Source organism: Ictidomys tridecemlineatus, chromosome 11 (genome assembly GCF_052094955.1).
Source record: "Ictidomys tridecemlineatus isolate mIctTri1 chromosome 11, mIctTri1.hap1, whole genome shotgun sequence".
NCBI classification, from domain to species: Eukaryota; Metazoa; Chordata; class Mammalia; order Rodentia; family Sciuridae; genus Ictidomys; species Ictidomys tridecemlineatus.
The window spans coordinates 49,309,990-49,330,287 of NC_135487.1; the positions used below are offsets into that span (position 1 = coordinate 49,309,990).

The 20,298-nt window shown below is 35.0% G+C and overlaps 1 protein-coding gene across 5 annotated transcripts in view; it reads left to right on the plus strand.

The window, feature by feature from the left end:
• The window catches only part of Alg6 (ALG6 alpha-1,3-glucosyltransferase), an 87,656-nt gene that overhangs the window by 27,324 nt on the left and 40,034 nt on the right, over positions 1 to 20,298 (plus strand). For 3 of the 5 annotated variants that reach the window (XM_078026400.1, XM_021734830.3, XM_040288774.2), the window contains 6 exons: positions 709 to 794; positions 3,143 to 3,227; positions 6,539 to 6,609; positions 8,837 to 8,905; positions 9,028 to 9,226; positions 17,829 to 18,873. In XM_078026400.1, coding sequence (XP_077882526.1) covers positions 709 to 794; positions 3,143 to 3,227; positions 6,539 to 6,609; positions 8,837 to 8,905; positions 9,028 to 9,226; positions 17,829 to 18,026 — 708 coding nt within the window. In that variant the 3' untranslated portion in view covers positions 18,027 to 18,873. Of the gene's footprint in view, positions 1 to 708; positions 795 to 3,142; positions 3,228 to 6,538; positions 6,610 to 8,836; positions 8,906 to 9,027; positions 9,227 to 17,828; positions 18,874 to 20,298 lie in introns of those variants that run through there. The other 2 variants (XM_078026401.1, XM_021734831.3) reach the window with 2 other exon arrangements.

The window sequence follows — 20,298 nt, forward strand, 5'->3', positions numbered from 1 at the left end:
TTCAGAAAGGGTATTTCTCATGATAATAACAAAAATGGATATCAGGCACTTTCATTCACTTGTTGCCCTCAAAAGCCTGAAGGGCATTTTCTTTGATGAGACACAGTGGTTGTCAGTGACTTTCTTGATGTCATGCCTATGCACTGTGAATCAAGCAACAGTATAGAGGAGGGTTTTATGAGCAGAACTGCAGTTCAAATTTAATTTTGAAAGTTATCCTAGCACAACTGCTAATGTTTTTAAACTTCTTGATTTATTAGCAATTAGCTCTTGTCATTGCTTGTACCTAGTAATTCATTCTAAATAAATTTAGGTGTGTAATAAAATGTATCAAATGTAATATGTTTTACAGATGGGGAAAAATTTAAAAACAAAAATTTCAAAGGAATAACTTCAGTTATTAAGAATGATCTACTGCTTTTTGAAAAACATCAAGTATTTTTAGGGAATGTTGCGTTGAGACTATGGTTGGCTGATGATTTCCACTAACTCCCTCCCATCAGAAAAACAAAAAGCAAGATGCTTGAGTGCAGGTGTGAGTGTAGGTGTAGGTGTTTGTTGCTTGAAGAATTTAATCTACCTTGTTATAAATGTGAATGAAAGTTTCACATGTTTCAAAAGTTTATTTACTTTTATTTACTTTTATTTACTTTTGGTTTATTTAGTATGTTTTTCAATTTACCAAAATGTAAAACAAATCTTTTTTAGGATAAAGTAGCCAATATTTGGTGCAGCCTCAGTGTTTTTCTGAAGATTAAGGACATTTTGCCACGACACACTCAGATAATAATCAGGTAATACACTCAGTTTCTATATAGTGTTTTATAAACTATCCTCTAAAAGTATCATAACAAGGGGGAGGGAAGAGGGGAAGAAGAGGAAAAAGACTAGGGAATGAAATTGACCAAATTATAGTTATATTGTGTGTACATACAAATGTGTAACAATGAATCCCACTTTTATGTATAATTATAATGCACCAATAAAAAAAGGTTTAAAAATATTATAGTAATACCTCATTTATCTGAAATTATTAGGGAATGAAGTATTCTTCACTAGTGGATTTTCAACTTAAATTTATCCCTCTATACAATAAAATTCTCTTGTTTGATTGATTGATAGATTCTGGGGATTTGAACTTAGGGCACTTGACAACATCCCCATCCCTGTTTTGTATTTTATTTAGAGACAGGGTTGCTTAGTGCCTCATTTTTTGCTGAGTCTGGTTTTGAACTCGCTATCTTCCAGCCTTAGCCTCCCAAGCCTCTGGGATTACAGGAGTGTGCTACTGTGCCCAGCTTGTTTGATTTATTTTATGTGAAAGTCTTTCTTCATTTTTACCTAGTTTTCTCCTTAAACAGAGATCACTGAATATTGTTTACCATGGTCTTGAAATATCATGAATTTCAGTAGGGTATCAGCTAAGGTCAACCAAGGAAATAGAACAAGTTTGAGGTCATCATTTGTGTGTGTGTGTGTGTGTGTGTGTATGTGCATACACACATGCACACCTATGTATCTCTGAAAGTGGATTTATTGCCAGGAATAGTGTTGTGCAGTTGTGGGGGGCTGGCTGAGCACACCAGAAGTCCACAGGCAGATGGTCAAAAAGAAATATTTAGGGGTAAAGAAGAGTGATTGAGATCCAGTACCTGTAAGGGAAGACCTAAGCTCTTTTTTAAAGGGCTTCCCAGTTAGACCCTAGGACAGTCTCCCTTTGAATGACTTAAAACTTATGTGTAGAACCCAGGAGCATGTAACCCAGGGGCACTCTACCACTGAGCTACATCCCCAGTCTTTTTAATTTTTTTTTTTTTATTTTGAGACCAGGTCTAAGTTGCCAAGGCTGGCCTTGGACTTGTGATTCTCCTGCCTCAGCCTCTCCAGTTGCTGGAATCACACAGTCATGTGCCACTGTGCCTAGCCCTTTTAATTAACTTAAAGTCCACCAAATTGGTACTTTACATCCGTGAAGTCTCTTCACAGCAGCACCTAGCATTTGAATCACTGGGAAATGGGTGTTGTTTCCCTCTTGCCCTCTCAGCTTGCAGCCCACTGCAACAGGAAGCACACAGTAAGGGAATTCTGGGAACTTCAGTTCAGCCTAGCCAAGTTGACAAGTCACAGGACCACAAGTAGGAAGAATCAGTTCCTGTGTTAGGTTATATACTTGTTGTCAGGGATTAGAGGAGTGTCTGCCATTGTGCTCTTACTCCAGTGTGTCTGTGTTCTCTCGTTCTTTTCTCCCCCTGCCCATCAGCCATCACCAAGAGCAGCTTTAGTAGCTTTTTGTTCCCGTTATATCTTGTTCTTTCTAACTTATCATGGGCTTGAAAATCAGAGTCAACTTTTATGAAGTGAGGGCCAGAGAGACTCTCCTGTTAAACAATAACATTTGTGTGCACATGTGTGTTTGTGTGTGCGTGTGTGTGCGTGTGTGTGTGTGTGTGTGTGTGTGTGTGTGTGTTGGGGACAGGAGAGGACACTTTGAGAGGTAAGGGTCCAAAACAATGGATCAATTTCAGAAAACAGTCTTGTCTATTTACTTGGTAATTGACCTCTAACTATATATTTTTGTATCTTTTCTTTTTTTTAAAAAATATTTTTAGTTGTAGATGGACACGGTATCTTTATTTTTTTATGTGGTGCTGAGAATTGAACTTAGTGCCTCACACATGCTAGGCAAGCGCTCTACCACTGAGCCACAGCCTCAGCCCTCTTTGTTATCTTTTCTATACTTGATATTAAGTACTAAAATAGCTTCAGCAGTATTTAGTATCATGTTTTGTTCTGTATTATATAATTTTGTATAAAAGTATATTCACATTTTAGTGTGTAGCTTTTATTTAAATGTTTTTTGTTCTTCTATTTCAATTTAATAAAATTTAATTTGAAATCAACTTAAGTTGATAAATAATGTGATTCCTAAATTTTTAAAAAGTATTTGTTTAGCTAGATTTATACCTCTATAAAGAAAACAAATATTTGGGCTAGGGTTGTAGGTCAATGGTAGACCACTTGTCTCGCATGCATGAGGCCCTGGGTCCCATCCTTAGCACCTCATAAAAATAAATAAAAATAAAGATATTTAAAAAAAATAAAAGAAAGGAAACATATTTTATTCTTATTCATTTTTTTTTAGCTTTTGTTTTACATTTTTGAGCTTGCTTCCTGCATGTATAAAATTAATACTTCATCCCTCTCCCAGAGGATTCAGATTTACTCTGGTAAGTTTGTAATACTTTACATACTTAATTTTTGCTACAAATGATCTTTTAAAAAATAATGATAATTATTTTCTTGCTTTGACCAAAATTTATTGGGCTGGGGATTAAGAGATGCATTTATTTGGTCAACATTTATTGAGTGTTTCCTCTTCTTAGAGGCTGTCTGTGTTGGGCAGTAGGCTGAGCAATCAGAATATTTCAGTTAACTTGAACAACTGTTTAATTCCTGTTTTGTATTGGGTTAATGAAGGAATACAAAGAAGAAAACAGTGATGATAAACATACGCTTAAATAATTTTGCAGTCAGGCAGATGGCATTAAGTTCTGTCAGTTACAAATGATGGTATGGGAAGGGGAGATATCTTGGAGGAAAACTTTAGACAGCTGCTTAGAGCAAGTGGGCTTTGAGGCATATTTTGAAAGCTGGGCAAGATTTGGAACAGGAGGTCACATAGTAGAAAAGAAATTCAAGATAGGAAGAAGAGCTTGAAGAAGGGGTAGGATAGGACAAGGAACATTCTGGGAAAAGCTATTAAACAATAAAATTTGTGTGTGCGCACGTGTGTGCCTGTGTGTGTGTGCCTGTGTGTGTGTGCGTGTGTGTGTGCCTGTGTGTGTGTGTGTGTGTGTAAGAGGATACCGTGAGAGGTAAGGGTCCAAAACAATGGATCAAATTTTAGAAGAATTTAAATGTCTGATTTTTGGGAGAAGGGGGTGGGAATAGATAGATCTCTGTTTTAGGAAGATGACTTGTGTCAATTTGAGGATGGATTGGGTATATTTCCTATAGTTAGGGATTTTCTGAGTAGGCCTGTAAATTTCTCTTGGTTGTATTTCTGTGGCATTTAAATTTTTGTTATTGTGTGCCTTGGTCTATAAAGTGATATTTAAAATTCCCTTTAAAGTACCAAGAACATTTAGTTTATGAAAACAGTAAATCCCAGTGGATTTATAAGAGGACAACATTTTAGAAATTAGTGTTTCAATCTGGAACTGCCACTTATGTATGTTGCATAGTAAAAACAAGTCAGAATTGACCATAACAGTGAAATATTTCAAAAATATATCTCAGGGGGCTGGGGATGTGGCTCAAGCGGTAGCGCGCTCGCCTAGCATGCGTGCGGCCCGGGTTCGATCCTCAGCAGCACCACATACCAACAAAGATGTTGTGTCCGCCAAGAACTAAGAAAAAATAAATAAATGTTAAAATTCTCTCTCTCTCTCTCTGTCCCCCTCTCTCTCTCACTCTCTCTTTAAAAAAAAAAAAAAAAAAAAAAAAAAAAAAAAAAAAAAAAATATATCTCAGTACCACAATACAAAAAGGATATGTTTGTGTTCCTGTTTTCTTTTTTGTTACCTTTCAATTAATGATTTGTTTTATTCTGTGAATGAACTCTGATGTCATCTGTTGTTAATATTCTATAGGATGGTTAGAACAGGATGGATATGGTTAATAATTCTTTGGTGTCTTCAGTAGGCCTAACTTGAAATATTTTCAAATTTATGAGAGATTATATTATTGTTCTAGGAAATAGCTTGGCAAATAAATGTATATTTCAAAGATAATGGAATAGAACTTTAGAATGTAACTGTAGTAGTGTTAGATATGATTACTTTTAAGCACTGTAAGCCAGAAAAAAATGTTTCTTTTTTTTTTATTTCCTAATTTTATTCTATTCAGTAGATTTTATTACAAGCCACTGTGTTAAAACAATGATTTTTGTTATTTTGTTTTTGTTGATAACTGATACTGTTTTGAATTCTGATTGTATACTTCTGAGAGCTTTAAAAACATTTACTATTATAGTTATTTTAAACATTTCCTTTCAATTGTTTGGTTGAATTATATCAATATAAATCTACAATGAGATAATAGATACTATGAATATTCATCTATCTATAGCAACAAAATGATTTGAATTTACTTTATTAAAGTAGTGTTATTGAGTGTTATATGAAAAGAGCTGATGGATGGGTTAGAGGACACTGCGTTTTTTTTTTTTTTTTTTTTTTTTAATATTTTTTAGCTCTAGATGAATACAATACTTTTATTTATTTATCTTTATATGGTGCTGAGGATCGAACCCAGTGCCTTACAGGTGCTAGGCAAGCACTCTACCACTGAGCCACAACCCCAGCCCGACACTGCTTTATTTTTATTTATTAATTCATTTATTTTAAGACAGGGCCTCACTATGTTGCCTAGATTGGTCTGAAACTCTTGGGCTCAAGGGATCCTCCTGCTTCAGACTCCCAAGTGGTTAGGATGACAGACTGAACTGCTGTGCCCAGTGAGGACACTACTTTGAGTTAGGGACGTCTTTGTAGAGAAGTAACATTTGAGCCAAGAGATGAATACCACCAGAAGGAGCCAATCATAAGACCTAGGCCTTGACTTGAAAAAATCAGATCTTTCCTTAAGGCAGAACACATCTGGCATGCCCGAGGCATAAAGGGATAGGTAGGAAGTTGTTGATGTGAAGTGAGCAAGGGAGACAGCAACTGATGAGCTTGAAGAGGAAATAGGAGCCAGATCCCGCAGGGGTTAGGATTTTATTCTAAATGTAATGTGTAGCTAGTGGAGGATTTTAAAAAGGGAAATTATATGATCTGACATGATGGCTTAGAGAATAGACTGTATGGGGCAAAAATGTTAATAGATTATATTGTACTAGTCCAGGATAAAGATGGGCGTAGCTTGGACCTTTGCCACCATCAGCAGAGGAGAATGCAGATTAAATGGATGTTTTATTTAGGAGGTGTTGTAAGGTAGTATTTGCTGATGGATTAGATGTATGGGGTATACAAGATAATCAGATTTTTTGCTTGAGCAAAACTAGATGTACATCAACATATATTCTTCAGAATACAAATTTCTCAAAATCTAAGTAACTTATTTAAAACCCCAAAGAGCAGATGAATTTACAAAACAATTTTAGCATATTTTATTGAAGCATACATTTTATAAACACTGCAATAGATTCGATTTTAGATATCAAACTTTTTGTCCTAAACTGTCAGATTCCAAGGGAGAATGAAGGTGTGATTGTTGTATATATTTACTGGTTTTGTTTGTTAATAACTGAGTCCCAATGAACTTGTTTTAGATGTTTATGTATAGTTTATAACCACTGTTTTTTGAAAAACATTTTCAAGATTCTATTCAAATATTATACATCAGTTCTGCATTTATATTTTATTTCTAGATAGAAGCTATAATATTCATATTTCACTTGAAATGATTATTTACATTCATAATTGATATATTTTACAAGTTGATATATCTCATCCCCTTCTTTTTTTTCTTAAAGGTTAGCTGTGCATTATCATTCTTTTTATTTTCTTTCCAAGTACATGAAAAGTCCATTCTCTTGGTATCATTGTAAGTAGAAATGTTTGAAGTATATATTTCCTATTGTATAATTTATAAGTACATTTATAATTTACACAAATATTCAAGTGCAAAATAAAAGTACACTAATATTTTTACATATAATTATTAGTCAGTTTTTTCAGGATGATGACATCTTAAATTTTATTTCTTTATAAAATCTATTTTAAATAAAAAAAATTGATATAATTATTATTAGATGGGGCTTTGAACTAAAATCTGCTGGGCTGGCCCATGTGGAAAGTGTCTTCACTCTAAACAAAACAGACTCATATCACGATAGACTGGGAAGACTACTTGGTATCATGCCCTGAAGCCCAAACCTGAGTTAGATTTTACCGGTTTAATAAGGTGACAGGGGCCTAAATCATGTAGGACCTTGTAGGTGGTATTATAAACTTTGGTTTTTATTCTGAAGGGAATGGGGAGCTAGGCACTGTTTCAAATAAGGTGAAGGGGAAGGGTGAGAGAAGAGAATGACCATGTAGGGAATTGCTACATAATTATGAATTTTACAGAATCTCAAGGTTAGGGGCTATTCATCTTTGTATTCTCAGAGCAGTCCTATATATGTAATAATAAATGTTTCATCAGTGCTTGAGTTGTAACTAAATATTGAATGAAAAATTGGGAAAGAATTAAGACCCCGAAAACCAGTGAATATTAAGCACCTTCTATATACTTGCCAAATGAATCCATTTTGATTTAGAATATATTCAAGTAGTGAAATAGAAAGTCCTCTGGTATTATTTCTTAGTATAGTTTTCAACCAGTTTATAATCCAGCGCTTAAATCTCACATACTAGTTGACATGGGGAAAAGTTATCCTTCTAAAGAAAGGAGGAGACTGTTATACCTTCATAAAGCATTTGTAAAAATAAGAAGAGCCAAATAATAATAATGTAGCAACAATTATTCAATAACCATCATCATTAGAAAAGTTTATTTTTATTGTTAACAAATACTAGATGATACCTGTAGAGAGTTCTTTCAACTATTTAATAGTATAGGGTATTTACATGTACACATAAGAAAACATGTTAATCATTGACTCAAGATCTCAAGTGACAGAAATGGGACCTGGACTCAGGGCTTCTTAGTAGCCCCTTTCTCCTTGAGCACTGACATAGCTGTATCCACAAGGTACTGGATCAGGAGTTGTACTAAGGTCAGAGCTAAGATGTGAACCAGCTCTTTGATAACAGCTCTATTTACTGATATTGTGCTTCCTGTTCCTCTACTATTGCTCTTTTTTTGGTGGGGGTGGTACCAGGGATTGAATTCAGGGCAATCAACCACTGAGCCACATCTCCAGCCTTATTTTGTATTTTATAGAGACAGGGTTTCACTGAGTTGCTTAGTGCCTGATGTTGCTGAGGCTGGCTTTGAACTCATGATCCTCCTGTCTCAGCCTCCCGAGCTGCTGGGATTACGGGCGCGGGCCACCACACCCGGCTTCACTTTTTAAATATAGTCTTTTACTATTACTTTTCTTTTAGTCTACCATTATCAATGTGCTTCCCTTTACAACTCACATCTGTTATCCTCTCTTCAGTGGCCTGATATTGTCTGTTTTAACTTCAGGGGTTTTTGAGGGAAGGTACCAGGGATTGAACCCTGGGGCACTTTACTACTGAGCCATACATCCAGTTCTTTTTTCTTTTTCTTTTGAGACAAGAGGCTCATGAAGATGCTAAGGCTGGCCTTGAACTTGGGATCTTCCTTCTTCAGACTCCCAAGTCACTGGGAGTACAGGTGTACACCACTGTGCCTGGCTTATAACTTTAGTTTTTAACTTAGCCGAGTGATAAATAATATGGAGGGTCATAAAACGAAAGTTTGAAAGCAACTGTTTTGGGAATTCATTTCATATTTACCTAGTAGGATGAAATATATGAAAAAGCTTGCTTTCTCTGAATGTTCAGATTTGCCTTATCTGACTCTTTCCTTAGGGTACTATTTGTAAGATAGAGAAAAATATTCCATTAATGGCATATTGGAAGCAGCAGTTTCCCAGTTATGAGGAGTTTACACCTTCTCTGGTTCTAGACTTAGTTTAGACTGTTATAAATAATGAATCAGTAGTCCATGTGGAGTCCTTCCTGGATTTTTCTTTTAAGCTACCCCTGAAAATCAGACACATAAAATGTGCTTATATTTTTTACAAGTAGTTGTTGAAATTATATTCTTTAATACTATTTTTTTTTTGTCATTTTAGACCAGTTTGCTTAGTTTTAAATGAAATTCCTTTTATGTCTACTTGGTTTTTACTTGTGTCAACATTTAGGTGAGTCAAGCCAACTTCTACATAATATTTTCAGTATGATTCCGATAAACTCATTTAAGACACTTTTACAAAATGATGATTTGTGTTGATTGTGCTTTGGTGTTTTTTGTTTTCCTTTACAGTATGCTACCTCTTCTATTAAAGGATGAGCTCCTAATGCCCTCCTTTGTGACAGTGATGGCATTTTTTATAGCTTGTGCAACTTTCTTTCCAATATTTGAAAAGATGTCTGAAGAAGAACTGCAGTTAAAATCTTTTTCCATTTCTATAAGGAAATATCTTCCACGTTTTACATTTCTTCCCAGAATTATACAACATTTGGTAAGTTGTATTTAAGGAATGGTACATTTTCTAGCATGCCACTATTTTTTCAAATTATTGAAATATCTTTTTTCTTTTCTAACTTTATGAGAAATTAGTCACATAATCCACCCATTTAATGTGTATGCTCTAGTGGTTTTAAGTATGTACACAGATTTGTACATTATCACAATAATCTAATTTTACATTTTTTCATTACCCCCCCCCCAAAAAAAAAAACCCTTATACTCATTAGCAGTCATTCTCCATCATACCCTCATTTCTAACTCTCAACTTTGGATAGCCACTAATATGCTCTTTGTCTCTATAGATTTACCTGTTCTGGACATTTCATACAAATGGACTATCATAGTTAGCTTAGGCTGCCATAACAAAATACCAAAGACTGGGTACCTTTAACAACAGAAATTTATTTCCTCAGAGTTCTAGAGGCTAGGAGTCCAAAATCAAGGTGCCATCAGGGTAAGTTTCTGGTAGGCCTACTCTTCCTGGTTTATACAGAGCCACCTTTTTCCTGTGTTGTCATATAGCCTCTACTTTGTACTCATATAAGGAGAGATCTTTGGTTTCTATGCCTTTTTTCTTTATAAGTACATTAGTGCTACTGGATTAGGGCCTCACTACTATAGATGGGCTCATTTAACTTTAATTACCTCTCTAAAAGCCCTGACTCCAAATATAGTGACATTAGGGGTTAGGACTTCAAAATATGGATTTTGGGGTGGGACATAGTTCAGTCCATAACATGGAATCATACAAAATATGGACTTTTGTGACTGGTTTCTTTTACTTAGAATAATATTTTTGAGTTCATTTGTGTTATACCATCTATTAGTATTTTATTTCTTTTTATTGCCAAATTGTATTCCATTATATTGATATGCCATGTTTTGTTTATCCATCAAATAATGGACATATTAGGTTTCTTCTTTTGGGCTATTATGAATAATACTATTATTGACATTTGTGCATAAGGTTTGAGTCTACATAAATTTTCATTTTCCTTGAGTAGAGTTGCTGGGTCTTATAGTAGTTCTGTGTTTTAATATTTTCAGAAATTGCTAAACTGTTCACAAAGTGTACCATGATTCTACATTCTCACCAACAATGTTTGGGTTTCCAGTTTCTGTACATCCTTGACAGCATTTGTTGTTGTCTTTTGAACTATAGCTTAACTAGTGATTGTCAAGTGGTATCTCATTATAGTTGTGATTTGTATTTCTCTTTTCTTTTGGTAGGGATTGAACGCAGCTGTGCTTAACCACTGAGCCACTTTGCAGCATTATTTTATATTTTATTTTGAGATAGCATCACCCTAAGTTGCTCAGGGCCTTGCTAAGTTGCTTTTAACTTGCAATCCTCCTGTCTCAGCTTCTGTAGCTCCTGGATTACAGGCATGTGCCCCCATGCCAGCTATTTGTGTTTTTCTAATGAAAGACGTTGAGCATTTGCTTAATAGCCATCTCTATATCTTGTATGGAGAAAATGACTACTCAATCCGTTACTTTTTTCCTCCTAGTGCTGGGAACTGAACTCAGGGCGTTGCACATGCTAGGCAAGCAGTACCACTGAGTTATAGTCTAGCACCCTCTTCTCATTTTTAGTTGGATTGTCTTTTGTTTTTTGAGTGTTGAGACTTTTTTTTATACATTATATTTTTCTTTATAAATTCTTGATGAGTCCCTTACCAGATATATGACTTGCACATATTTTCTGACATTCTGAGTTGATGGCATTATATGGAGCATACAAGTTTTGATTCTGAAAAAATTTTAATGTCTATTTTTTCTTTTGTTGCTTGTGCTTTTGGTGTCATCTATAAGAAAACCTGTGTAACCAATGGTCATGAATATTTACTCCTGTTTTCTTCTAAGTTTTATAGTTTGTTTTTATATCTACAACTTTGATTCATTTTGTGCTTATTCAGCTATCTCAGTTCTGCAAAACTGCTTTGGCATGCTTGTTGAAAATCATCTGATCCTAAAGTAAGGTCTATAGTTTTGATGTCTTTGTCAGTTCACAGTTTCTATATTTAGAGGGCATTATATTCATATTTGTATTATTGAGATTATTACAGTAATTTTATATGTTGAAAATGCTAGGTTGTAATCTACCTGAGGACAAGGTGTTTTTTTGTTTTTGTTTTTATGGCACAGAGGATTGATCAGGGCCTCACATATGCTAGGCAAGCACTTTACTATTGAGATACATCTCTAGCCTAGAATTCTTTTTTTCTCCCATTTTTAAAATTTGTTCTACTTAGTTATATATGACAGCAGAATGCATTTCAATTCATTGTTCACAAATAGAGCACAACATTCCAATTCTCTGGTTATACACCATATAGAGAGCCTCACCATTTGTGCAGTCATGTACGAATGTACCTATGTACCTAGGGTAATGATGTCCATCTCATTCCACCATCTTTCTTGTTCCTTAGCCCCTCCACTCCCCATCCTCCCCTTTGCCCATTCCGAAGTTTCTCCATTCTTCTCATGACCCTCCTCACCCACCCCATTGTGGATCAGCATCCACTAATCAAAGAAAACATTTGGCCTTTGGTTTTGGGGGATCAGCTTATTTTGCTTAGCATGATATTCTTCAGTTCCATCCATTTACCTGCAAATGCCATAATTTTATTCTCTTTTAGTGCTGAGTAATATTCCATTGTTTATATTGTGTTTCTTTATCCATTAATCTTTTGATGGGCATCTCAGTTGGTTCCAATTTAGCTACTGTGAATTGAGGTGCTATAAACATTGATGTGGCTGTGTGTATGCTGATTTTAAGTCCTGAGGGATAGGATAGATGGGTCAAATGGTGGTTCCATTCCAAGTTTTCCAAGTTTTCTGGGGAATCTCCTTACTGCTTTCCAAAGTGGTTGCACCAATTTGCAGTCCCACCAGCAATATATGAGTGAATCTTTTTCCCCACATTCTCACCATCACTTATTGGTTGTATTCCTGATAACTGCCACTGGAGTGAGATGGAATCTTAGAGCAGTTTTAATTTGCATTTCTCCAGTTACTAGAGATGTTGAACATTCTTTTCATATATTGGTTGAGTGCTTATATATCTTCTTCTGAAAAGTCTGTTCAGTTCCTTAGCCCATTTCTTGATTGGTTTTTCTGTTAAGTTTTTTGAGTTCATTATGTATCCTGGAGATTAGTGCTCTATCTGATGTGTGTGTGGTAAAGATATTTCTGTAGATACCGCTCTTCACATCATTGGTTGTTTCGTTTGCTGAGGAACCTTTTAATTTGAATCCATCCCACTAATTGATTCTTAATTTTACATCTTGCACTTTAGGAGTCTTGTTAAGGAAGTTGGGACCTAATCTGACATGATGAAGATTTGGGCCTACTTTTTCTTCTAGTAAATGCAGGGTCTCTAGTCTAATTCCTAGGTCCTTGATCCACTTTTGAGTTTTGTGCATGGTAAGAGATAGAGGCTTGATTTCATTTTGCTGTATATGGATTTCCAGTTTCCTCAGCACCATTTGTTGAAGAGGCTATCCTTTCTCCAATGTATGTTTTTGGCACCTTTCTCTAGTATGACATAGCCATATTTATGTGGGTGTGTTGCTATGTTTTCTATTTTGTATCATTGGCCTACAAGGTTATTTTGGTGCCAATACCATGCTGATTTTGTTACTGTTGCTCTGTAGTATAGTTTAAGATTTGGTATTGTGATGCCTCCTGCTTCACTTTTCTTGCTGAGGATTGCTATGGCTATTCTGGGTCTCTTATTTTTCCAAATGAATTTTATGATTGCCTTTTCTATGAAGAATGCCATTGGGATTTTAATAGGAATTGCATTAAATCTGTGTAACAGTTTTGGTAGTATGGCCATTTTGACAATATTCATTCTGACTATCTAAAAGCATGGGAGATCTTTCCATCTTCTAAGTCTTCTTCAATTTCTTACTTTAGTGTTCTGTAGTTTTCATTGTAGAGGTCTTTCACCTCTTTTATTAGATTGATTTCCAAGTATTTTATCTTCTTAAATACTATTTTGAATGGGGTAATTTTCCTAATTTCTCTTTCAGTGCATTCATTGCTTATGTTTAGAAATGCATTTGATTTATAGATATTGATTTTATATTTTGCTACTTTGCCGAATTCCTTTATTAGTTCTATAAGTTTTCTGGTGGATTTTTTTGATCTTCTAAATACAGAGTCATGTCATCAGCAAATAGGGATAGTTTGAGCTCTTCTTTTTCTATGTGTATCCCTTTAATTTCTTTTGTTTGCTCTGGCTAGAATTTCAAAGACTGTTGAATACAAGTGGTGAAAGAGAGTATCCCTGTCTTATTCCAGTTTTTAGACGGAATGCTTTCAGTAGAATGATGTTGGCCTTGGGCTTAACATAGATAGCTTTTACAGTGTTGAGGCATTTTTTACTATTCCTAGTTTTTATAGTGTTTTGAACATGAAAAGGTGCTGTATTTTGTTAAATGCTTTTTCAGCATCTATTGAGATAATCAGGATTTTTGTCTCTAAGTCTGTTAATGATTTCTGTATGTTGAACCAACCTTGCATCTGAGATGAACTCCACTTGACCTTTTGAATATGCTTTTGTATGCAATTTGTCAGATTTTTATTGAGAATTTTTGCATCTGTATTCATCAGGGATACCAGCCTAGAATTCTTGATTTTATACATACTATTATATAAGTAGCTTCTATCAGTACATGGTAGGTAGTGAGTACTTGTTTGTTGAATGAATGGACATTCACCATCTGATTATTAGAGGTAGCTCAAATGTCAAGTAGCTAGAAAATAGTATATGAGTTACTATATAAGTTCCATGGAATATTTTAAAGTATTCAAATGTTTATGAAAGAATGTATAATAAATGGAAAGTTTATTAGAGAGCTAAGCATGTGTGTATATGTGAAATATATATGACATATATTTGTATACATGTAACACATGAAAGTATATATATATATATATATATATATATACATATAATTTTTTTTTCAAAATAAGCAAATAAAAATTGCATACAAAACAAATGTATTGGGGCTGGGGTTGTGGCTCAGTGGTAGAACGCTTGCTTCACGTGTGCCTCAGCACCACATAAATAGAATCAAGGTATTGTGTCCATCTACAACTAAAAATTTTTTTAAAATCTATTTTTTAGACTGGAAACACTTCATGTGATTTTTCCTTTAGCTTTTAAATGTCTAACTTTTAAAATAAGATATGTTTTATAACTAAAATAAGTCAGTCAGCATTCCTAATAAAATATGAATAGAATGGCTGACATGGTAGGTATAGAAAGTGTCAGCTCTTTCCTTACTGGGGGAAATAACAGGTTTTAAATTTATTTTATTTTTAAGGACTACATAGTATGGAGGATTACACAAGGTACCCAAATAACAAAAAAAGAATAGTTAACTTTGCTAGGGGAGTGCAGAAAGTTCTAAAGGAGGTGGTGTTTGTTTTATGTACATCTTGAAGGAACAGCAGACAGGCATTCTCAGAGCAGAGATGAATGGATGTCCTGAGGTTTTTGCATTTTAGATCATGACCATGGAGGATAGGAATGGGGAGGTAGAAAGTTAAGAGGTGAACCAGAAAGACAATGATAGGATTAACTGACTGTACTGGGGTTCAAATGGAAAGCAAGGTCTCAAGGTTCACTTTTTGCCATTAGCACAGGCCCAAATCTTTGGATGTATGTCACACTCGACTCCTACTGTGATACAATCTGGTCCAGTAGTCAAGGTGAGAACCATTAGGTACTCTTAGATTTACGTCTGAAGGCTTACTATGTGCCAAGGACTTTTCTGGAGGCTGAGGATACAGCAGTGAACAAAATTAACAAAAATCACTGCTGTCGCGGAGATTACATCCTAGCGAGGACATCAGATGTTAGCATATATAAAATATGTAGCATGTCAAAGGGTAATAAATATTTTGGAGAAAAATAAAGCAAGGGAAGAAGGGCTATGATATATAGGAGAGAGAATGATTCTAGTTTTAAAGTAGCAAGGCTTTTTCTTCTTAAAAAAAAAAAAAGAAGCAAGGGAGTGAGCTCTGCAGATAATTGAGGATAGACTGACCCAGGAGAACTATAAATGCACTGGGTATCACAGAGGCCATGGTGATTGACTAGGGTGAGGCAAAGAAATTATAAGAGCTAATATCACACAGGGCTTTCATCTGTAGATCACTATGGTGACTTTGGAGAACAGATGCTGGAATCCATGAGCCAGTGGGGCTGTGGACTAGGGTAGAGTGGCAGTGGAAGTGGCTATAAGCAGTCAGATTTGGGGCATTTTTTTCCTTTTATTATTATTATTTTGCTTGGGGTGTATTTTGAAGGTAAAACCAACAGGAATTGCTGAGGATGTGAGAGAGGAGGCTAAGCCCGAATGCATGGGTTTTGGCATGAACAACTGAATGGAAGGAGTTGCCCTTTACTGAATTGGAGGAACACTATCGAAGGCACTTTGTGTATGTTGGGGGGTGGGGAGATATGGGGGGATCAGAAGTTTGTTTTTATAGGACTTTTTTGGTAGTACTGGATTTGAACCCCAGGTCTAAAGCATGCTAAAGCAGTTTATTTTTATGTTTAGTTTTAGATGCCTGTTAGATATTCAAAGTGAAGACATTAGGGAGGACTTAAGACATAAGAGGCTAGAGATTAGGGGAAAAGGTCCTGGCTGGAAGCTAATTTGAGTTTTCAGCAATAATGGTTGGTAATTAAAGACAGTCGCTCGATGAACTCACCATGGGTATGAATATAGGCTTAAGAGGACTAAGTACTGAACTCTAGAACACAGAGGTAGGGGACATGAGGAGGATCCAGCAGAACTGTTTGAGGTAACTTATGTGAGGTGAGGGGGCATCAGGAGAGTGTGTTATCATAGTAGCCATAAGTGACGACGGTGTTTCAAGGTGATGAGAGAATGTGCTATTTCAAATGCTGATAACTGGCTGAAGTGGTACATGCCTATAATGCCAGCTGAAGAGATGGAGTTTCAAAATTAAATAAAAAGGGCTGGGGTACATGTGGCTCAGTGGTAGAGCACCCCTGGGTTCAGTTCACAGTCCACAAAAATAATCAAATGCTACTGAGAGAATCAAGTAAGGCAGTTAAGAATTTATTCTTCTAGTACAATAGATACCTGAGGAGAGCTGTTTCATGGAGTGTCTGAAGTAAAAAGCCTAACTGGTGTAGGCTCACTAGTGAATAAGAGAACTGGACACAGCATGTCATAGGGAACTCTTTTGGGAAGCTTTGCTGTCAACAGTAGCAGGCAAGTTGGTTAACAGCTGGAGGAAGAGAGGGTTTTTGTTTAAAATGAGAGAAATTTTAAACAAAATGAAAGAAATTTCAGCATGCCAGTTGGGCACTTAATTCAAGATGGCATTTCAAGCAGTCCCATAATTCTTAAATTTGAAACTTATTTTGATAATGTTATAAGTTTTCATTCCCTACTACGGTCATCTCAGGAATTTTCTCTTTGGAGGATACGTGCACCTGTTGGTTATACTTGTCTGTAAGCCTTTTTTAGCACCCACCTTCCCCACTTTCATCTAAAATGACCATTGCATTAGATTCTATTCAGATCTTATGATGCATAATGGCATCATTTAGGGTTCTCTTTGTGGCATAGCTCCTTTAGGGAAGGCACTACTATTTCTCCATTTGCTTTCTACATTAACTTATACAGCTTTTAGTATCTATGCATCTTGAAATAAAATAAGTAACATCTGGCTTGTCCATGTCTTAGAGGAGCTTATGGCCTAGAGCTAAACTGTCCAATACAGTAGTCACTATATTTAAACTGATTAAAATTAAATAAATTTAAAAATTCACTCCTCATAGTAGGCATATTTCAAATGTTCAACAGCCATATGTGGTTAGCAGCGCTTGTATTGGAGTGTAGATATAGGATATTTTCATGTTGCATGGTCTAGAGAATACTACTACTATACAATTAAAAATAAATGTGATAATTATTTTACTCATTTTGGTATTTAATCAAATATGAGCTTGTGATTTTATTTAATATTTCTCTAATTAAAAGGCAGACTCTTCATGGCTAGAGGACCACATTTTCTTCATATGTCCCACTGCGCTTTACTACAGTATTAACTGAGAATATTCAGTGAATATAAAATGGAATTTTTTCATTTACCATGGGAAAAATGTCATAGATGGGTTCTCCTGACTACTGGCTTAGAATCTTATATTCCATTAGGACCCAGGACTGTAGGGGATACCATGAATTTAACCCTAACTAGCAATCATAAGATCCAGATACCTTTCTTCAGTGCCTAGGTGTGGTATAAAGTGTAAGACAGATATTCTCTTGTTTGGCTATACATGACAATAACATAGAGAGCTTTAACAAAGTACTAAGGCCTGCTCTTAAATTCTGATTTAATTGGTCTGGGGTGTGGCCTATGCATCAAGATTTTTTTAAGTCAGATGATCTAACATGAAGCCAAAGTTGAGATCCACTAGAAGAGTTAGACCCTCAACCTTCACCTTCAGTTCTGCTCATTTAATAGCTTCAAATCAGTGTTAGCAGTACAGTTTGTCTTCTATACTGCTCAGTATTGTTTTCTTTCCCTTATAGTTTCTGACCTCAGTGATCTTTATGGTCCTTCTGACGCTGATGATTGTCACACTGGATCCTCCTCAGAAATTACCAGATTTATTCTCTGTATTGGTGTGTTTTGTATCCTGTTTGAACTTCCTGTTCTTCTTGGTATACTTCAACATTATAATCATATGGGATTCCAAAAATGGAAGAAATCGGAAGAAAATCAACTAGCTATATTCCCAAACAAATGTGAACTTTTTGTAATGTATAAATGAAATTGTTATTTTGAGAATCATGGAATAGAAAAAGAAATGATGAAAAGTCATTGTTTCTCCACAACATAAATGTATTTTGGGACCAAAGACCAATGGAGGCTTTTATTTTCTAAATATTGTTGGGCCAAAGCATATTGTAGTTTTTATTAATATTCAGTTATTTAATTAGTTAAAAAAGTCCTTAGTCCCAAGATTTACTTAGAAAATGTACTCTATAAATGATGTCTTGAGAAAAAATCTGCAAATAGCTTAATGGGAGACCCAAACCCCGTCTTTAAAGGAAACCACTAATTTTGGCATTCAGATTTAGTTTTCTTTGCATTTTAGCATGAATATGTATTTCATTGTTATCTCAGGGAATTTATTTTAAGATCTTCTTTTTAATTGCTGAGGCCAATTAAACTGCTTGATGTCAAATTTACAAATTTGAAGTTGTTTTTAATAAGGTGAATAGATTCTTATTAATTTCCAAGAATGTAGATTTACTTGAAAGCATTTAAAAAATGATTTTTCCTGAATTTAAATCCCAATTATTCTGAAGTTTCTTAAGCTACTCATGAACACTAGTTCTAATGTTTTCTAGCATCATTCTATTTAAAGTTAAACACCTGGTTCAAGGTTACTTACCACTGGCATAAGCATTGATTCAAATCATACTTCCTGTTAATTTTATCCCTCTATTATCAGAATCTCTATTTACTATAGTATTCAATTGGTAAAAGTATTATATCCGTGTTGTATTTTCTCATATAAATATGTTCTCTTCAGTCTCTATGATAAAAATAAACCAAGTTTACCATTAACCTTTTTTTAAAAACTGAGTATATTTCTTTCATAAGATAGCCATTGAAGCATATTCAGGAGTATTTTTTAACAGTCATACCAAAAAGAATTTGGTTCTGGGTACAAGCTAGTCAAGATGCAAGAAGGTATGTATTGCTAAGTCTGATAAAGAAAGTGGGTTTAGACAAAGCAAAAATCGAGAAGTATTTCTTTCTCAGAGTAAATGTGCATAAAGACACAAGAGGGCAGGTCAGCACAGAAAAGCAGCCTTGAGTCACTGCCGATTCAGCAGGAACATCACTGTCCATGGTCACCATCTGTAATCACTGTGCCCAAATGTCAGCATCTTGGCTGGCTGGTATTGCCTTTCTTAAAAAAAAATTTTATAATAGTGTGTTTGCATTTAACATAGGATGTTGATTTATATTAGTGATGAGAAAATTCTGAGTTCTAAATAACTGGAGTATAGAAACTTATTTGACATAAAAGTATTATTATAAATAATATACCCGTAACACTTGTATTCAGGGTGTCTTATAGTGGTAAATTCTATAAATAATAATACATTTTTTAGATGATTTAATCTAAATCATCATCGAATTACATTAGCTTCTAAGTCCAGTATCTCTCATATTAAAAACTAATATTTTGACTTAAAAAAATTAGGTTCTAAAATACCAAGTATATCCAGTGATGAATTAATAAGATTACATAAGTCAATGAAATAAAATGCATTCTGTCATGTATAACTAACATTTCAGCTAGATTAAGGATTATAGGAATGTTCTAATATATTTAGACGAGTCAAAATTTTAGAAAAATTTCTCACTTTTTTCACTATGTATCTATCAAAAGATGAGCACTTCTCTGTTATTTCCAAGTACATTTTAGAGGGAAGAAGCATTTCTAAGTACAGTTTCCCCCATTGCCAATAGACATAGGTTTGCTTCTGAAAACAAGGAAGAGAATAGGGAGGAATAGGGAGAAAACGTATCACATATGAAGCAAACAGAAGTCATTTTTCCCTTGAGGCTTTAGGGAGGGGGAAAAATCCCGATGTAGCATTCTGTCCAAATGATAAACCACAAATAAGTGAGTGAAACATTTACAAAAGTCAAGGCAGCCAAAGTAGCCTCTCTGTTCAATAGATAAGACTAAGAGATGAATAGGTTGTAACTAAATAACTGTTAGAGTAACACAATGGTTTCAAGTCTCAATTGGTCTCTCTTCTGTTATTTTCATTGGAAGATCAGGGCCAAGTATATCCCCCTTTCCCCTCCCCCCATATAAACATTAGTTTTGTGTGTGGATTTTTCTGCTTTGTCCTTCATGCAGCCTCTAAGGGTGATAAAGCGAGAGTCATCTGATCTACAATGAAGAGAACTGGGAAATGATTCTTAGCAGCCCAGCTGTTCTGAAAGGCAAAAGCTTAGTATATCAAGAGG